Below are 19,115 nucleotides of genomic sequence, written 5' to 3' on the forward strand. Positions count from 1 at the left end.
TATAAAAAACGACAACTTCAGGTCGTCTTAACGTATCTTTAGAGAACATCACTTTTTCCTACACCTATTTTTCATGAAAGTTCTATCACAAATTAACGGAAAAAAATGAAAAGAAAATAGGGGGTTATGTAGTTCCTAGTGAAATGCCAGTCACTTGTGGTCTGCTACCCTAAAAATGGCGCATATAATTTGCTCTCGTCCGCGCAGTAAACACCTACTTCCGGTTTCAATCTGCAAAACTTGCCATGTGGGGTGTATGAACATGAAAACCGTCTCATTTCGTGCAGAATATATTCTAGTAGTGAAAATGGTGATTAAAGCACTCGTTCTACACGAATTTGCGCAAAAAATGGGAAAATTAGGATCTATTTATTATGGACTTCTTTCGACTGCACCAGGGAAGCACATTTTCGACCGAATTACTGACCTTATTCCTACAAGCCTTAGTAATTTTAGTATTTGTTTCTATATTGCAATGAAAATATATGTTTGTATTAGAATTATTATTTGCACTCGGAAAAAAATACCATTCCCACAGCGCGGTCCGTAACGGGTATACAACGTATGCTGATTTTTTGGAACTTCGGCAAATCGTTCATATGGTCCGTTTTGACCTTGTCTACAAATGTCAGTTTTTGCTTCGGATGTCAGATATTTTCGTATTTGAGAGCTTCAGACATAGCTATTTTAGAAATATTTTCAAAATTAATTTCGTGTTATCAGTGTTGATTCTACGAAAGCGTGAATTGGCCACCAGAGGCAAGTACGTTTTCGTACGTTACGGCTATTGAAAGGATACCGGTATTCTATGAAAATGTGAATGTAAAACATGTTGTAAATGAAAATGGTGGAGCTTATGTTCAGTCACAATGTTCAGCGTAGACATGTATTTTGCAAGTTACTTGCTTAGATATTCAAGCATCTTTCAATATGACAAAAGATTCTTGCACATCTGTCCAACTGACATTTGATTCGTTCTTATCAAATTTTGTTGCCGTTTTCTATCGCTTTCCTGTATGTAAATGCCAAATGTAATATACTGGTGGAAAGGTCGTCGCTTTAGGTTTACAATGGCATTCTGATCATAAAACTGGTTTGTTTGTAGAAGTCGTAGAGGCTTGTTGTCATAACTCTGTTAAGGAGCCCAGTTAACAGATTTTTTTCGATTTACCCTGCATATATTGATATATACTACAGAACAGAAAATTCCACGTGCGCTCATAGTATTAGTGAACATTATTGGTAATGAACAACTTACCAAATCTTGCATCTAACGATACTATGACTTGATTATACGGGTAATGTACCACTAAGATATCGCAAGAGAGAACTGGTTTTGGTATTACAAGACTTAGTAATTTTAGTATTTGTTTCTATATTGCAATGAAAATATATGAATGTATTAAGATTATTATTTGCACTCGGACAAAAGAAATGCAGAAAAAAAGCAATTCTCACAGGGGTCCGTAATGTGTATACAATGTATGGAGATTTTTGGAACTTCGGCAAATCGTTCATAGGGTCCTTTTTGATGTTGTATTAAAATGTCAGTTTATGCCCCGGATGTCAGATATTTTCGTATTTGAGAGCTTCAGACCTAGGCATTTGAGAAATATTTTCAAAATTAATTTTGTGTTATAAATGTTGATTCTACGGAAGCGTGAATTGGCCACCAGAGGCAAATACGTTTTAGTACGTTACGGCTATTGAAAGGATATGCTATGAAAATGTGAATGTAAAACATGTTGTAAATGGAAATGGTGGAGCTTATGTTTAGTCACAATGTTCAGCGTAGACATGTATTTTGCAAGTTACTTGCTTAGATATTCAAGCATCTTTCAATATGACAAAAGATTCTTGCACATCTGTCCAACTGACGTTTGATTCGTTCTTATCAATATTTCTTGTCGATTTACTATCGCTTATCTGTATTCAAATGTCAAATGTAATATACTGTTGAAAAGGTCGTCACTTTAGGTTTACAATGACACCCTGATCATAAAACTGGTTTGTTTGTAGAAGTCGTAGAGGCTTGTTGTCATGACTCTGTTTAGGAGCCCAGTTAACAGATTTTGTTTTCGATTTACCTTGCATACATTGATATTTACTATAGAACGGAACATTCCACGTGCGCTCATACTGTAAGTGAACATTATTGGTAATGAACAAATTACTAAATCTTGCATCTAACGGTACTATGACTTGATTATACGGGTAATATACCACTAAGATATCGCTAGAGAGAAATATGGTTATGGTATTACAGGTTGAAGGTCAGTAATTCAAATCCTTCTTTGTTTCATATAAAAAACGACAACTTCAGGTCGTCTTAACGTATCTTTAGAGAACATCACTTTTTCCTACACCTATTTTTCATGAAAGTTCTATCACAAATTAACGGAAAAAAATGAAAAGAAAATAGGGGGTTATGTAGTTCCTAGTGAAATGCCAGTCATTTGTGGTCTGCTACCCTAAAAATGGCGCATATAATTTGCTCTCGTCCGCGCAGTAAACACCTACTTCCGGTTTCAATCTGCAAAACTTGCCATGTGGGGTGTATGAACATGAAAACCGTCTCATTTCGTGCAGAATATATTCTAGTAGTGAAAATGGTGATTAAAGCACTCGTTCTACACGAATTTGCGCAAAAAATGGGAAAATTAGGATCTATTTATTATGGACTTCTTTCGACTGCACCAGGGAAGCACATTTTCGACCGAATTACTGACCTTATTCCTACAAGCCTTAGTAATTTAAGTATTTGTTTCTATATTGCAATGAAAATATATGTGTGAATTAAAATAATTATTTGCACTCGGAAAAAAATACCATTCCCACAGCGGTCCGTAACGGGTATACAACGTATGCTGATTTTTTGGAACTGACCTTATTCCTACCAAACAAAAAATATACACTGGAATTTGCTATGCGACTCGAGCCAGTTAGACTTAATTCGGAACTAGATTCTATGCGACTACTGGATTATCCAGATAGATCTAGTGGAAGGGACATTTCTTAGTAAAGGATACTGCCTGGCAACATGGTTTTGCGTCCCTTGCTTTAAACTTTATGCAGTGAATGAAGTTTCAAAAGAAGTATAAAATATATAGCTCTTTCACTTAAAAAAGACACAAATCATTCGGTTACGAAAGTCAAACAATTAATATACTACATGTATATAGTTTGGTATTTTTTAGAGAAGGCAAGTGTCACGGAGTAGAAATTGAATATTGAAACAGGGGTAAAATGTGTAGGCGGCCGGGTAGCTCAGTTGGTATAGCATCGGCATCGGAACGGTATTCCGAAGTCCCGGGTTCAAGTCCTGGTCTGGATGCACATTTTTCACACCCTGTGACACAAGCAAGATATACAATCAAGTCCGCAGGGCCCATCTGTTTCTTTGCACCTTTGAATTCATAGTATCAGGCACCAGTACGTGGTCTACAATATTTTGTGTAGAGTCAAATTTTGGTTTCTCTAAAGGCACTCAACAAGAAATCGTAGCAGTTACCTGCAGAACTCGGCAAGGGACATTTTTCACATTTAGCATATTATGTGCCAACCAATACCAAGTCCTAGGGTCTAATCTAAATTCTACCATGATCTAATGTTGTTCATATGGGCGAATCCTCCAGAATACTGTTTGTAAATTTAGTTGGAAGATAGTGCACGATACAGAAGATGCTCCATTGCCATAAGATTCCCTGTTGTTTTTTAGCATGCTAGATTAAAACCTGGAACTCATATCGCAATTGTAGTAATTAAAAGTCAGAGAAGAGGGGGCTTGAACTAATGGTCCCTGGATCACTTTTTCCACTCTTCTGCCATTAAACCATCATATATACATGTTTGTGTGTGCAATTGATGCCAGAGTTGATAATTTCTTTTTGATTTTAGTTATCAGTCTTTTTTTTAAATTCTTGTGAAAATTGTGTAAAAAACCCACATTGTATTGTACTTCATCATATAAAGGGGTAGTAATTACTTAATCAAGAAAAACAAGGGGCCCAAATTGGCCTAGTTCACTTGCCTGAGCACTAAGACCTTCAGATCCTACCTCTGATCAAATTTTATGAACATCCATCAAGCAGTTCCTAAAAAGTTATTGAAAGTGTTCTCTATTTTTCACTTTGGCAGGCCCTATGAGGCCAAGCAGAATTATTTGAACAAATATGAGACAGGGTCATACAAGGATGTGGTTCCAGAGGAGAAGTTGTTTAAAGGTTTTTCCATTTTAGCTCCGACAGCCCTTAATGTCAGTCAAGCAAAACCTTCCGAATAAATTTGAGAAAAACTTTCAACGATGCAACAAACCAAATATGGTGATATCTGATCCATCAAGCAGTTCAAAAGGAAAAGTTGTTAAAAGGTTTTTTTGGCCGGGATTTCGAAGAACAATCCGGCTTGTAGATTACGTCTGTCTGGGCAGATGGATGGATGGGCGGATGGATAGAATAATGAGTCTCATGTTAACCTTTTTGTTCATTCAATATCTGGACAAGTATTTCACCTAGGACCTAGAAACTTCACAGGTATGATGGTCTTGATGTGTACATGACCCCTATTGATTTCAGGGTCACTGGGTCAAAGGTCACAGTGACCTGAACATTTGAAAATGGTTTCTGCACGATATCTGGACAAGTATTTCACCTAGGACCGGTACTCTGGTTGATTAGGTCTGTTAGTGGGGTAATGAAGTGAGCAAATGACCCTTATTTCCTAATGCCAGCTTAAACAGAATTTTATTATAAGTAACAGTAAGTGCATTCAATGATCCCACAGGACCAGAAATTATGATTTCAAAGGATCAGAAATTATGATCCCAAAGGACTAGAAATAATAGAAGAACACAGCAAAAGATCAGGAGATTGATAAAGAAAATATAGATAAGTTCACTGCCTTAAAATGCAATTTACTTTTTCCGTTGAGCTTACAAAATTGTATCGTCTTCTTGTTGCCAAAATATTGTGTTGTGCTTCCCTATCTATTGAAACAATTGTTTGGAGCATATCACAAGTCCTATTGACCTAGTTTTGACCTCACATGACCCAGTTTCAAACTTAACCTAGAGATCATCAAGACAAACATTCTGACCAAGATTCATAAAGACTGGGTCACAACTGTGGCCTCTAGATTGTTAACAAGTTTTTCCTTTGATTTGACAAGGTGACCTACTATTTGACCCCACATGTCCCAGATTCAAACTTGAACTAGAGGTCATCAATACAAACATGCTGACCAATTCTCATGAGTTTCAAACTTAAATTGTGGACTCTTTGAGTGTTAACAAGATTTTCCTTTGATCTGGCCTACTGACCTAGTTTTTGACCCCACATAATCTAGTTTCAAATCTGACCTAGAGATCATCTTTACAAACATTCCAAGTTTCAAATAGATTGTGTTACAACCTGTGCCTCCAGAGTGTTAACAAGTTTTCCTTTAATTTGACCGGGTGACCTAGTTTTTGTCCCCAAATGACCTAGATTCAATCTTGACCTAGAGGTCATCAAGACAAACATTCTGACCAATTCTCATGAGTGGACTCTAGTGTGTCAACAAGATTTTCCTTTCATCTGGTCTACTGACCTAGTTTTTGACCCCAAATGACCCAGTTTCAAGACGACCTAGAGATCATCTATACAAACATTCTGACTAAGTTTCATAAAGATTGGGTTACAACTGTGGCTTCTCGAGTGTTAACAAGCTTTTCCTTTGATTTGACCGGGTGACCTAGTTTTTGACCCCACATGACCCAGATTCAAACTTGACCTAGAGGTCATCAAGACAAACATTCTGACCAAGTTTCATAAAGTGTTAACAAGGCAAATATTGATGGACGACGCACTTCGCGCAATGACCGGTCACAATGGGTAAGTTCACATCGGAGCTCTAGGGAAGGGTAGGCTGTTGTGTAAATGATACTGACTCCTACCAGTAAAGTAACCGAACAATCAAAAATTGGGCCCTGGAAATATGTAAAACTTCTTTTTCCCTGCACATTGAGTGCTGTGTTGAAAAACAAGGAACCAGTAAACCCTACCTCGCTGTGGAGTTTGCAGAGTTCAGCTTTTCAACAGGGAAGATACGGTTGGTGTTCTAGCTTTTACCGTTCAAGTGGGTTTTCGAGTATAGTCAGTCTCTACTCTACCCTAGAGCTTCGATGTGAACTTACCCAATAGCTCACCATGAGCACTTCATGCTCTGGTGAGAAATAAAGAAAAACACAGGTTAATAACACATTTTTTATTGTTTAAAAATGGCAAATTGACAGACTTCAACACATATAAAATCTTTTCCAATACTCAATACATAACTATGCAATAGATACAAAAAAGAACATAAGCAATACATTTTGTATACAAAAACACTATTTGGTTTATTAGGTGATAGTTAACTGAATACCCTGGCTGAGATTTCCAAAAAGTTCCCTCTTTCCAAGGCATAATAATACATGTTACTTCTTTTACATGAAAAATAAAATGATATAATGACTGAATATTCATTTCAACTTTGGTTCAGTACAAAAAGGGTTTTTTTCAACTTGATTGCTTATGATATTAAGGTATTTTAATAACTTTTCTGTACACTATGGCGATATATTGTATAGAACTATCTTTTGGGACAGACAGACTGACAGAGAAGCCAAGCAAGGGAGATTTGTTATCTATACAGGTAAAAATACATGTAGAATACTTATTGCATATTTTGCACAATAAGAGTATATTAAAATCATAGCAAAGTGTGAAATTCTAGTTGATAAACCAGTTGGTTTACTGTTGTAAATCCTACTTTCCGAAGTTTAAAACTGCGTACCTACCTTCTGGTGTAATGAGACTCTTGATTTGTTTATTGGACACTTACCGGTAATGTAAGTAAAGGTTTTCTACATCTGCACATATATGTGAAGAACAGCTGCTGTTAGTAATACACATATAATAATGATCGAAATGGCGGTCTGTCAGAACTGTACGAGTAATTTTCTGTCTAAAATTTACCTTGACCAAGATCCAACTGCATTATAATGAAGATTAATGGGCACAGGCCCAATCATTCTCTGATTGATTTGAAACTGGTTGTTTCACGATTTTGACATTCACCTTTTGCATTGACCCCAAAAACATTAGGGGTTCATCAACTGACCACAGGCAATTTTGACCTTTACCTTTTACATATTGACCCCCAAAAGCAACTGACCACAGGCAATCATCCTGTATCATTTGAAAGATGTAAACCCAAGTATTCTGTAGCTGAATCATCTGCCAATGTATAAAGGGACTGACATCAACAAAACAATATACAGTTCTTCAAATAAGGGAATGAAAATTGGTAATGCCAAAATGGATCCAGGTCAAACTGTTTTTCATAATTAGGTTGGCGAAAACATGTAATTCAGATAAGGGATGAAACAAAAAGAATGGATAAATCAACAGGAGCTGATTTTAATTCAGTGTACCTTTCAACATTTAATAAAAAACTTTTATACAATCACATATACTTATTTTAAATAAATAACAACAATAAAACATTCTATACAGTATTTACATACAGAAACAAGAATTCTATACACTCCCAACAGTAAAAACTAGTAAGAAATTTTTATCACTCTTTAAGTGCAAATATTTCTAGTTCTCACTACAAACATCCCCCTCCCACTCCCCCCTCCAACAAAAAAAAAAGAGAGAGAGAAAATTAACTTTTCATACTAGAGTAGGGTCAAGTATACAGTAAATCTGAATTTTTCTGATGGATTTGCAATAAAAACAAGAGCTGTCAGTTGACAGCGCGCTCGACTATTCTCAGTGCTTGATACCGTTAGTATAATATAAGCTATGAGTAAAACTTTAACATTACAATAAGCATATTCTAAGTCGAAAAGGGGCCATAATTCAGTCAAAATGCTTGATAGAGTTGCCTCCTCCTTATAACAGACTGGAGTCATGATGATATACAAGTATGCAAAATATGAAAGCAATATCTCAATGGATTTTGAAAATATTTGGGGTGGTCCGCAAACTTTAACATTACAATAAGCATATTCTAAGTCAAAAAGGGGCCATAATTCAGTCAAAATGCTTGATAGAGTTGCCTCCTCCTTTTTACAGACTGGGGTCATGATTGTTAACAAGTATGCAAAATATGAAAGCAATATCTCAATGGACTTTGAAAATATTTGGGGTGGTACGCAAACTTTAACATTTGTGTGACGCCGGGCAAGTAGGATAGCTCCCCTATTCTTCGAATAGTCGAGCTAAACATGAAGACGGTGTTGTACTATTTGAAAATTCAAATTTGCAGTCTGCTCAACATTATCCTGTCTGTTTCAATGCAATTTGTTTGTTCCCGATGTGTCGTTGAGCGATCAGAATTATTCATTTTCTATTTCATAGATTACAACTCCAGTTCAAAGCTAGCAACTGCAAACATGGCATCAATAATATTTTTAGAACAATCATTGCTGTATATATGTGTGTTCTGCCTAGCTTTAAACCAAAATATAACCTTGTGCAGTATTACTAAACTATTCAGACATTGATATGTTAGGTTCATGTGTATAGTTTTATAATCATTATAATTTCGAAGTAGACAAAAAATATGATGTTGAAATTCCTTATGTAATATCAATCTGCATAAACTATTCAGTGCTTTAACTGAGGCAAGTGTGCCCCAGTGGATATTCAATACATTTGAACTTTGTATTTGAGCCACATCATGAGAAAACCAACATAGTGCGTTTGCGACCAGCATGGACCAAGACCAGTCTGGTCATGATCCATGCTGTTCGCTTTCAAAGCCTATTGGAATTAGAGAAAATGTTAGCGAACAGCATGGATCCTGACCAGACTGCGCGGTACGCAGGCTGGTCTGGATCCATGCTGGTCGCCAATGCACTGTTTTGGTTTTCTGATGGTGCGGCTCATTTGAACTAATATGCTTCAGCATTTACTTGTAACTATGAGGACCGACAAAAGGGTAGTTTGAAGACAAAAGCAAACATTTCTTTCAAGTTAAAGGTAGATAATATGTAAAGGTATGCTTGGTAAAATTTTAAGTAAATGAAACCATTAAAGGAAAGTCCAGTTCATTCTGGACCAACCCTCACATAAATCGTAAATGTACTTTTGTAACAAAATGATTACCAGCTTTACATCAAGAAATATGCAATAATTTTTGTTCATTATGCTCCTGAAGTCAGACAGTATGTCTGATGCAGAATCTGCGTAATTTCTCAACTGAAAAAATTCTAATAACTGATAATGTCACGTCTCAATAACCAGATATCTTAGATCTGTCTGAGACAATGACCTTTTCAATATTGCAACAGAAGATATGCAGCAAATATGACGGAGAACAAATCTGACTTAACTCCACAAGAAAACGATATTTAACAAAAACACTGTTACATATAGTCCAATTTATTTCATAAGCTGTCCACACACGCATATTCTACCTAGAAAACCTGTTATTTTGAAGGTAGCAAAATAGTTTGTATCGCATGAATGTCTGATTTTACAGAATCAAGTCAGAGTTTCACCCCCCAAAAAGTAAATTAACTATCAATTCTAGGGACAATGGAAAGTATTTCACTAAACTAAGAAATTCTGATAAACACACAAGCTGTTGTAGTGAAAAATTTTCCACATAATTTTCAGTCTTATTTATGAATAAAAGGGAACTTTACATCAAAGTCATTTCTGACTAAATGAACTATTTAGACATATGCAAAAGAATGTCTAATAGTTATTTTACATTTTGTCTGGACATGTGTAGTTACTGGATACAAATTACAACCGCTTCTGGAAAATGCCAGTTAATAAAGCACTGAATCTGACCACAGTGTATAGGTTTAACATATTTAGTCTGACATTAAAGGGGCATGCCTACAACATTTTTTTTTCAAAACAAAAAGCAATATGATATATTTATCAGAAGCAATGAAATAATATTGTTCTATTGATATATTTATGAGTATGTTTTAAATAACACCTCAATTCTTTCTATTTTACAACCAGCTTCTAATGCCAGACTGAGTTTTTCCTCATATTTTATACACAAAAAGTCAAGATTGTTTAATCACAAAATACTGCAAAGAATGCACTCATCACTTTTTATTTTTACTTTAAACTTATATTTACTAACTCACAAGGGCACAGTAGGTATTCAAAAAAATTGAAATTCATCTGGAGGTGTGCCCCTTTAAAGCTGCAATCACTTTGCAATCACTTTGAGCACAGACTTTGCTTTATTATATGTCTGATTAGCTTCAGTAAGCATGATATGCATATATACATAATTATGTGTTTTGGCTTTTTATACACATATCATATGTACAGCTTTTAACTATTTTACATGTATATACAATTTGGTTAACTAATACGTATGCAGACACTGTTTACAATATACATTAAAACTGATCAACAGATTTAAACACACACGTATTAAATACGCAGGAATGACTAAAATGTGCATGTAAATTTTATCAATACTAACATAAGCATAAGCAGTCTTTGTTTTAATACATATGAAAATGTGAACTATACATCCAAAAGATGCACATTCCTGTATGCATGCATGTGTAGATGTGTACAAGATTTAAAGGGGTACGACTCCAGACTTAGCGTCGGCTTTTTCAAAATAAGAAAATGCTTTCAGATACAGTTTTTATTTGAAAAAAAGCATTTCTCGAAGTGTCTGACTTACATAGAATCTTTAAAGTATTAGTCACCCAATCATCCAATTCAAAAGTGATGCAAAGGGTAAAGAATTTAGCAGATTTTTTCTTCTAAATACCAATCTTTGATATTTTATAAATGTTGTTGTCCATCTGGTGGCGTGCCTCTTTAAACTAATGTAAATTTTAAGCAAATGTATTACATGTATATAAATCCATGATTTTGGGATTCATTGTTTAAGACATTTAGTCATGGTATACAGTGTCCATGGATACAGACATTCCATTGACATGACTTCATACCCATCAAGCTTACAAGACCGCATGAATTACCAGTACTTAAAGATCAGAACTTTTCCTGGCAGATTAATTTTCATTGTTTTCACATTTTTGATTATTTCATGAAAATCAATCCTTGCAGAAATAAGTTTTAAACATCTGTTACAGGATATATTCACAAGTTATGTGAAAACAAAACCCTGTGTTATTCGACAATTCTCAAGCTTTGCTTCAGTTTAGAGTCACAAACATATCTGACATTGCAGCATTTGTTCTGTCCCAATTGAGCACGGTGTCACAACATTAATATAGTCTATTTCTGTTTTCTACACTTGTGTCAAAACATTAATATAGTCTATTTCCATTTTCTATACTTTCTATTCTGCCTCTGTGCTGGTCTACTGTCTGGTAAAATCGGGGACACCACAATCTTCTACACTATATATAAAATCTGCTATTTCTATAGTCTGTATCTAGTATGCTAGTCTCACTCCACTGTCTCTGTTGTATGAGCCATATCCTGAAACAGATTATAGAAATATAAATATTGTTTCCAGCTTATCTCCCCTTTCTTTAACTTTTCACTGCAAGTGTTAAGCTTGTTGATCACCAGTTTAAGGATATACTCTGCCTAGAAAATCTGTATAAGGCAACAGCAAAGCTAGAGCCTGATATGGAACTCCAGGACAGTGAATATCCTATATCTGATAACAAACTATAGAATTTTTTTTTGTTTAATCTTGCCAACTACCTTGTACTTCAGCATAATATACAGAATATAGCGGGTCAGCTTGTGAATTCTCTTCGTGTTTCTTACGAAATTTCAGTCTGGAATGCATGGTACTGTAAAAGCAGAAACTTTTGCGAGGGTTTAATTTTCGCTATATTTGCGAGGCTCAACATCTTGCAAAAATTAATCCTTGCGTAAATAATCAACATTAGTATAATTCAAATTCCAGTAGGATACCATTTTTACAATATCGCGAATATCTAACCTCGCGAAAATATGCAAAATTTCAAATTCACAAAATTTTGACCCAGCAAAGATATGTGTTTTTACAGTAATTCATCACAGTTTGATATTTACATAGACATGAACAGATTTTAAATACTGTACACTCAATCACTTTTGGTGCCATAAAATTCTGCAGTTTTGCTCTTTCCCTTCTAAATTTCTATTAAGAACTTGTCCATCTTTCAATTTGGACAGTACCATTAACTGTTAAAAGGGGTGCTTACCAAAAAGATACTGACTGAATAGCAAACAGTGCAGATCATGATAAGACTGCATGGATGTGCAGGCTGATCATTATCTACACTGGTCGCAAAGGCAGAATCAATTGTGTCCAGCATGATAAGGGTTAAGTCAAATGGCTGATTCTTGCAAGCATGAATTTGTGGGTTTCAAATTAAACAAGAGCTGTCCGTAAGACAGCCAAGCTCGACTATTCGAAATATTGTCACAGAAGCAGGAAATTATTACCCAAAATGTTAAATATCAAAAGAGTTTTAAGTTCGAAAGGGGGACATAATTTGAACAAAATAGATATCAGAGTTATGGGACTTGATGTTATCAACTAGTTTTATAACCCCGAAGAAACATGTTAAGTTTCAATTCAATATCTGCATTAGTTTTGGGGATAGTAACTTGCATGTAAAACTTTAACCAGAATTTTCTAAGTCCAAAAGGGGACATAATTTGCTCAAAATACATGTTAAGAGCTATGGAACTTGACCAAGTGAGGCTGGTAATTGACCTAGAAAAAGAATAAATAAGTTTCAAAGCTATATGCCTTTTGGTAATAGCTGTATGTACTTGCACGCAAAACTTTAACCAGGATTTTCTAAGTCCATAAGGGGGCATAATTTGCCCAAAATACATGTCAGAGTTATGGGACTTGGTGCTATCAACTAGTTCTATAACCCCGAAGACACATGTGAAGTTTCAATTTAATATCTGTAGTAGTTTTGAGATAGTTACTTGCATGTAAAACTTTAACCAGGATTTTCTAAGTCCAAAAGGGGGCATAATTTGCCAAAAATACATGTCAGAGTTATGGGACTTGACCCAGTGAGGTAGGTAATTGATCTAGAAAAAGAAAAAATAAGTTTCAAATCTATATGCCTTCTAGTAATAGCTGTATGTACTTGCACGCAAAACTTTAACCAGAATTTTCTAAGTCCAAAAGGGGGCATAATTTGGCCAAAATACATGTCAGAGTTATGGGACTTGACCCAGTGAGGTAGGTAATTGATCTAGAAAAAGAAAAAATAAGTTTCAAATCTATATGCCTTTTAGTAATAGCTGTATGTACTTGCACGCAAAACTTTAACCAGAATTATCTAAGTCCAAAAGGGGGCATAATTTGCCCAAAATGAAGGTCAGAGTTATGGGACTTGGTGCTATCAACTAGTTTTATAACCCCGAAGACACATGTGAAGTTTCAATTCAATATCTGCATTAGTTTTGGAGATAGTAACTTGCATGTAAAACTTTAACCAGAATTTTCTAAGTCCAAAAGGGGGCATAATTTGCTCAAAATACATGTTAGAGTTATGGAACTTGACCCAGTGAGGTTGGTAATTGACCTAGAAAAAGAATAAATAAGTTTCAAAGCTATATGCCTTTAAATGATAGCTGTATGTACTTGCATGCAAAAACTTAACCAAAGTGTGACGCCGACGCCGACGCCGACGCCAGGGTGAGTAGAATAGCTAGACTATTCTTCGAATAGTCGAGCTAAAAAAGAAAATAAATCGGATTTGGATTTACAGTGAATATTGCATTTAAAATACAAAACTTTAAAGCATGTGAGAGAATAATCAAATGTGTGTTTAACATGCGCTCTAAAGAAATAAGCATTTTTACATCATATTAAGATATTCTTTAAAAGAGATCTTAAAACTGGATCCAAGATTATTTTAACATTTTAAGCTGTTCACAAACATACATATCTTAGAAAAATTTCTATTTCAAGCAATTTCATGCAAAATGTGTGTTTGTACACTGAAAAGAAAAGGTGAAAACTGGCATTCCCAAGATGAGATATTTCTTGGAAAATAAAAATGCAAACAACATTAAGCTTATAAACACAAGAAAATGTTCGATAGTTTTGAAACATACTGAAAATATGTAAAAACTGGAGCCACAACATCGCTTTGTCAGAGGTAATGAAGAATTTTTACATAGTTCAAGGGCATAACTCAACTGACCCTAATAATATGTCATGCACAAAAACACTCTTTATTGTGATCATGTACATAAAGTTCCGTTGCAACTGTAGTTTTGAACGGTTCCCACCTCTACTGTCTATGCACCAGTAATACATAATGCACATAACTCTGCAATGCCTTAATTGTCCCTAAAAACTGGTCAGGTGGTGATCACACGTATAAAGTTTCGTTGCTTTGAAAGAAGTTCTGACCGCATATTTTCATGCAACCATATTCAACATGCTTATTATGACTAAGTCCAATGGCACATAATTCAACAGATCACATAGAAGTTTCATTGCTGACTAATTATTACTTTCATATACAAAAATAATGCAGTATGCAATAATGTGTAAAACCTTCACACTTGATTTGTTGAAGTATTAAAAGTGTGACCTTGGCCTTGAATCTAATGACCTGGGTTGAACACTCTGCATGTTGTTTCGATGAGACTGATAATTAACGCTTGTTTTATGAAAATTCTTCAAAAGGTTAAGAAGATAATGAAGTGGACCTAGGTTGTACACCAGACAAAAATTGAAGCTATTTGATCTTTGACCTGGGTTTTACACATTGTATGCTGTCTGGATGAGATTAGCAATTGAATCTAACTTTGGTTTATGGACTGACACAATGAAAATGTGTGATTCTGATGTAGCTTCCATATACTTTGTATCTGGGGTACAATAAATTTGAGAAAAGGAAGTAAATAAGAAATTGATCATGAAATACAAACAGTATACACCAGAAAATTTCTCGTTTCAACAGACAATATTTTGAATGCAAAAAACAACGAAACTTACCATAAAGGAAACTATACTGTAATTTGACAATTAAACTACGTAAACCTACTAACTTTAGTCTTAATAATTCTACATTTTCAGCTGGTGCAAATACAAAAAGAAAATGAAAAGAAGGGGAAAATAAATTGAAAAATAACACATACAGGGACAATATTTTATGACAAAAACATTGTTTACATAAAGAAAGATCATTCCTGGAGAGAGGTGATCAAGTTCTGATTAGATGACGACATTTTGTTTGCTCCTAAAATGTAAAAACAGTCTTTTATCACAAACTGCAATGCGTTTATTTATTATTTTCACGTAAGTATAGTGCATTATGCCAACTTGGCGCAAAAAGTGATTATCTTCTCCTTTAAGTCAATGCAGTTAGTTACTTTTTGCGCTAAAGTTACAAAATTTAGTAATACAGAGCTGTGTGCAGGTCATTTTAATGCATTCTAAAGCCTGATGTCTAGCCGCAACAGCCAAACCACTATGGAAGATAAATATAAAAGAAGTTCAAAACACTGAGGTTCTTTTTCTGCATGTTTAATCAAGCATCTTAACAGAAAGAAGTTTGCCAATTTCAGATAAAACCAGCCATTCCTACTTTTATTACTGTATACTGGGTAATAATGATTTTGCTTTTCCGCTTACTTACTTTACTCCAAAATAGACAACAGTTGTAAATAAATACAGTGAAACAGTGCTCATGACTCACACAAGCTATTAACATAGTCCCGGTCATTTTCCTTATATTTTCTGCTTGGATAGCTCAAAAACTTGAGCATTATTTGCCCCATCCCTTGGGACCTTAAGAGACTTATGTGTTACAGATAGTATTATCTTCTTCATTCACCATCAAATTGCAAATTTTAAGCAACATGAAAAAAACATTTTACAGTGATCAATGGCTGCAAGAGTTCTATTTCACTATCTTTCCTGTAAATTGGGACTGTTTGTAATTTAGTTGGATTGCATTTTACATTACTGTTTTTACTTATTTGTTTTCATTTAATGCAGTTTTAAACAGTATTTCAGTTATACGTAACAGCAGCCTATAAACATATTTAGCTAACCAGTGGTCTTAGATTCAGTAATGAATTTTGTGATATACAAATCTAGTTACCATTTGTGATATTAGAATCTAGATCTCCTTCTTCCATCCAGCGCTGTCTATCAGCCAATAACCCATCACTATCCAGATCTACAGTACGAGTTGGATATGTTACACCATCTCCAGAACTGCAAAATAACAGCAACTGTAGAATTTAATTTTATACAGATAAAAGCAGTGTATAATTTCACATTTAGGATAAATTGTGAAATCATTTATGTGTATGTACAACATTTCAAGTTTCTGCCAAAAATGGCTACTTTCAGTGGAAATTTCATTTGTTCAGAAGAATTAAATTTCATGGATAGGCAAAACTTTGAAATCCATTAAAATCAGTCCCTAACAGTGTACAATGGTTTCATGTGAAATTCATTAAGCTTTACACAAGAAAATAATTTCTGGCACATCCTGTAGGAAAAGCAACCACTACAGTTGCAGTGCATAAGATCTTTACATACAGTAAATTTTCAAAAGATATGAATTTTATACCGTACTCTACTCCAAGTCTTATCACATCTAATATTTACTGAAACTGAAAGATTCTCAAATTTAATCAAGTCACACAACATGGAAAGCAGATTCAAATGGCCATTTATACAACATTGCAAGCATTTTTTCATAACACACATTTTTGAGTATTTTACAAGTTTTTCATATTCTAATGGTATTATAATATGTACCAGTACTAACCTGTTTCCTGCAAATATTTCAATCATTCATTTCATGGGCATGAAATTTTGAACAAAAATGCTATTTCGCGGGGATAAAAATTTGTAACCTTTATAGCCTGCTGCTTGCAAGTGATTCTGTCTTTGCAACCAGTGCAGACCAAGATCAGCTTATTTGTCTGTACAGGCTGATCTTGGTCTGCACTGTTCGCAATTCATTCAGTAGATTTTCATTGAATGCACCTTCGAATAACAAGAGCACCGCCTTGCGGGTGCTGACGCTCATCTGATTTTTTTTTGTATAATAGAAATATTGTCCTACCCATGATTTTCTATTCTGAAAAGGGCCATCATTCTTGCAAAAAGCAGGATAGAGTTATGTTTCTTGATGTACAGTGTCCACTTATGATTGTGAAAAACTGTTGCAAGTTTTAAAGCAATAGCTTTGATAGTTGATGAGAAAAGTTGCCTTAAACATAATACTCAACCAAGAAAATGATTTTCTAAGTCCAAAAGGGGCAATAATTATTGCAAAAAGCAGGATGGAGTTATGTTGCTTGCTGTACAGGGTCAGCTTATGATGGTGAACAAGTGTTGCAAGTTTCAAAGCAATAGCTTTGATAGTTTAAGAGAAAAAGTTGACCTAAACATAAAACTTAACCAAGAAATCTGATATTTTCTAAGTCCAAAAGGGGCCATAAATCTTGCAAAAAGCAGGATGGAGTTATGTTTCTTGATGTACAGGGTCTGCTTATGATGGTGAACAAGTATTCCAAGTTTCAAAGCAATAGCTTTGATAGTTTAGGAGAAAAGTTGACCTAAACATAAAACTTAACCAAGAAAACTGATTTTCTAAGTCCAAAAGGGGCAATAATTCTTGCAAAAAGCAAGATGGAGTTATGTTTCTTGATGTACAGGGTCTGCTTATGATGGTGAACAAGTATTCCAAGTTTCAAAGCAATAGCTTTGATAGTTTAGGAGAAAAGTTGACCTAAACATAAAACTTAACCAAGAAATCTGATATTTTCTAAGTACAAAAGGGGCCATAAATCTTGCAAAAAGCAAGATGGAGTTATGTTTCTTGCTATACAGGGTCAGCTTATGATGGTGAACAAGTCTTCCAAGTTTCAAAGCAATAGCTTTGATAGTTTAGGAGAAAAGCTGACCTAAACATAAAACTTAACCAGGCAACGCCGACGCAGACGCCGACGCCGACGCCGACGCCGACAACCGCTCAAGTGATGACAATAACTCATCATTTTTTTTCAAAAAATCAGATGAGCTAATAAATGGTACTGCCCAGTCCATTTTAGAAACTTAGCATGGTAATTTTATATGTTCATTGCAATTTTATTTCATAGTATTGCATAACCACGAAATCCATGAAAATCAGTCCCCCACGAATATTTATGATTTCACAGAAAATGACAACCTCCCCAAGGATTACTGACTTCAGGTACTTGCTCTTCTACCAAATTTTCATTTTGTCTGAGGATTGTATCAAACTTGCAACCTTTAAACTGACAATCTTGTGTTCTATGTATAGAGCTACCCTGACAGTTAAGCAAAAGTGCAATGTTTTATTGTCACTCCCGTGTATAAACTTTTCACATTATCCTGGAAAAACAAGAGGGTCATCGACCCTAAAGCACTCACCTGTGTACAAGGCTTCAAGTGTGTTTGTATAAGTACAGAGTTAGGTTTTCTTCTATGTTAGCCTATATTATATGCATGTCACACACTTTTGAACCTAGGGCAATAATCTGAACAATTATGGTACACATTATAAATCTGATATCACATGCCAAATATCAAGGCTCTTGCTATTATTGATTCAGAGAAGAAAAGTGACCACGCCCCCTGGCGGCCATTTTTTTTGACATATTGGAATAATTTGAACAATCTTGGTAGAGGGTCACACAAGAAACATTAGTGTAAAATCATTTTAAAATCAGGCTTGCAGTTTCAAACAAGAAGATTTTAAAATTTCCACTATATACATATAGGGAAAAGTGACCACGCCCTCTGGTGGCCATGTTTTTTGACGAATCGAAATAATCTGAACAATCTTGGTAGAGGGTCACACAAGGACCATTTGTGTAAAATTAGTCTAAAATCAGGCCAGCAGTTTCACATAAGAAGATTTTTAAAGTTTCCACTATATACATATAGGGAAAAGTGACCATGCCCTGATTGCCCTCTGGTGGCCATGTTTTTTGACGAATCAAAATAATTTGAACAATCTTGGTAGAGGATCACACAAGGACCATTTGACTACGTGTAAAATTATTCTTAAATCAGGCAAGCAGTTTCACACAAGAAGATTTTTAAAGTTTCCACTATATACATATAGGGAAAAGTGACCACGCCCTCCAGCAGCCATG

General features: G+C 35.0%; 1 protein-coding gene across 8 annotated transcripts in view; it reads right to left on the reverse strand.

Annotated features, from left to right (window-relative positions):
* Window positions 1-6,228: 6,228 nt before the first annotated feature.
* Window positions 6,229-19,115, reverse strand: part of LOC123557577 (palmitoyltransferase ZDHHC15B-like) — a 38,269-nt gene continuing 25,382 nt past the window's right edge. For 4 of the 8 annotated variants that reach the window (XM_045349110.2, XM_045349106.2, XM_053543891.1 and 1 more), the window contains 3 exons: window positions 16,076-16,191; window positions 15,142-15,208; window positions 6,229-11,468 (listed from right to left, as the gene is read on the reverse strand). In XM_045349110.2, coding sequence (XP_045205045.2) covers window positions 15,153-15,208; window positions 16,076-16,191 — 172 coding nt within the window. In that variant the 3' untranslated portion in view covers window positions 6,229-11,468; window positions 15,142-15,152. Of the gene's footprint in view, window positions 11,469-14,964; window positions 14,981-15,141; window positions 15,209-16,075; window positions 16,192-19,115 lie in introns of all 8 variants that reach the window. The other 4 variants (XM_045349112.2, XM_045349109.2, XM_045349111.2 and 1 more) reach the window with 2 other exon arrangements.

This window comes from Mercenaria mercenaria, chromosome 5 (assembly GCF_021730395.1).
Source record: "Mercenaria mercenaria strain notata chromosome 5, MADL_Memer_1, whole genome shotgun sequence".
Classification (NCBI taxonomy): domain Eukaryota; kingdom Metazoa; phylum Mollusca; class Bivalvia; order Venerida; family Veneridae; genus Mercenaria; species Mercenaria mercenaria.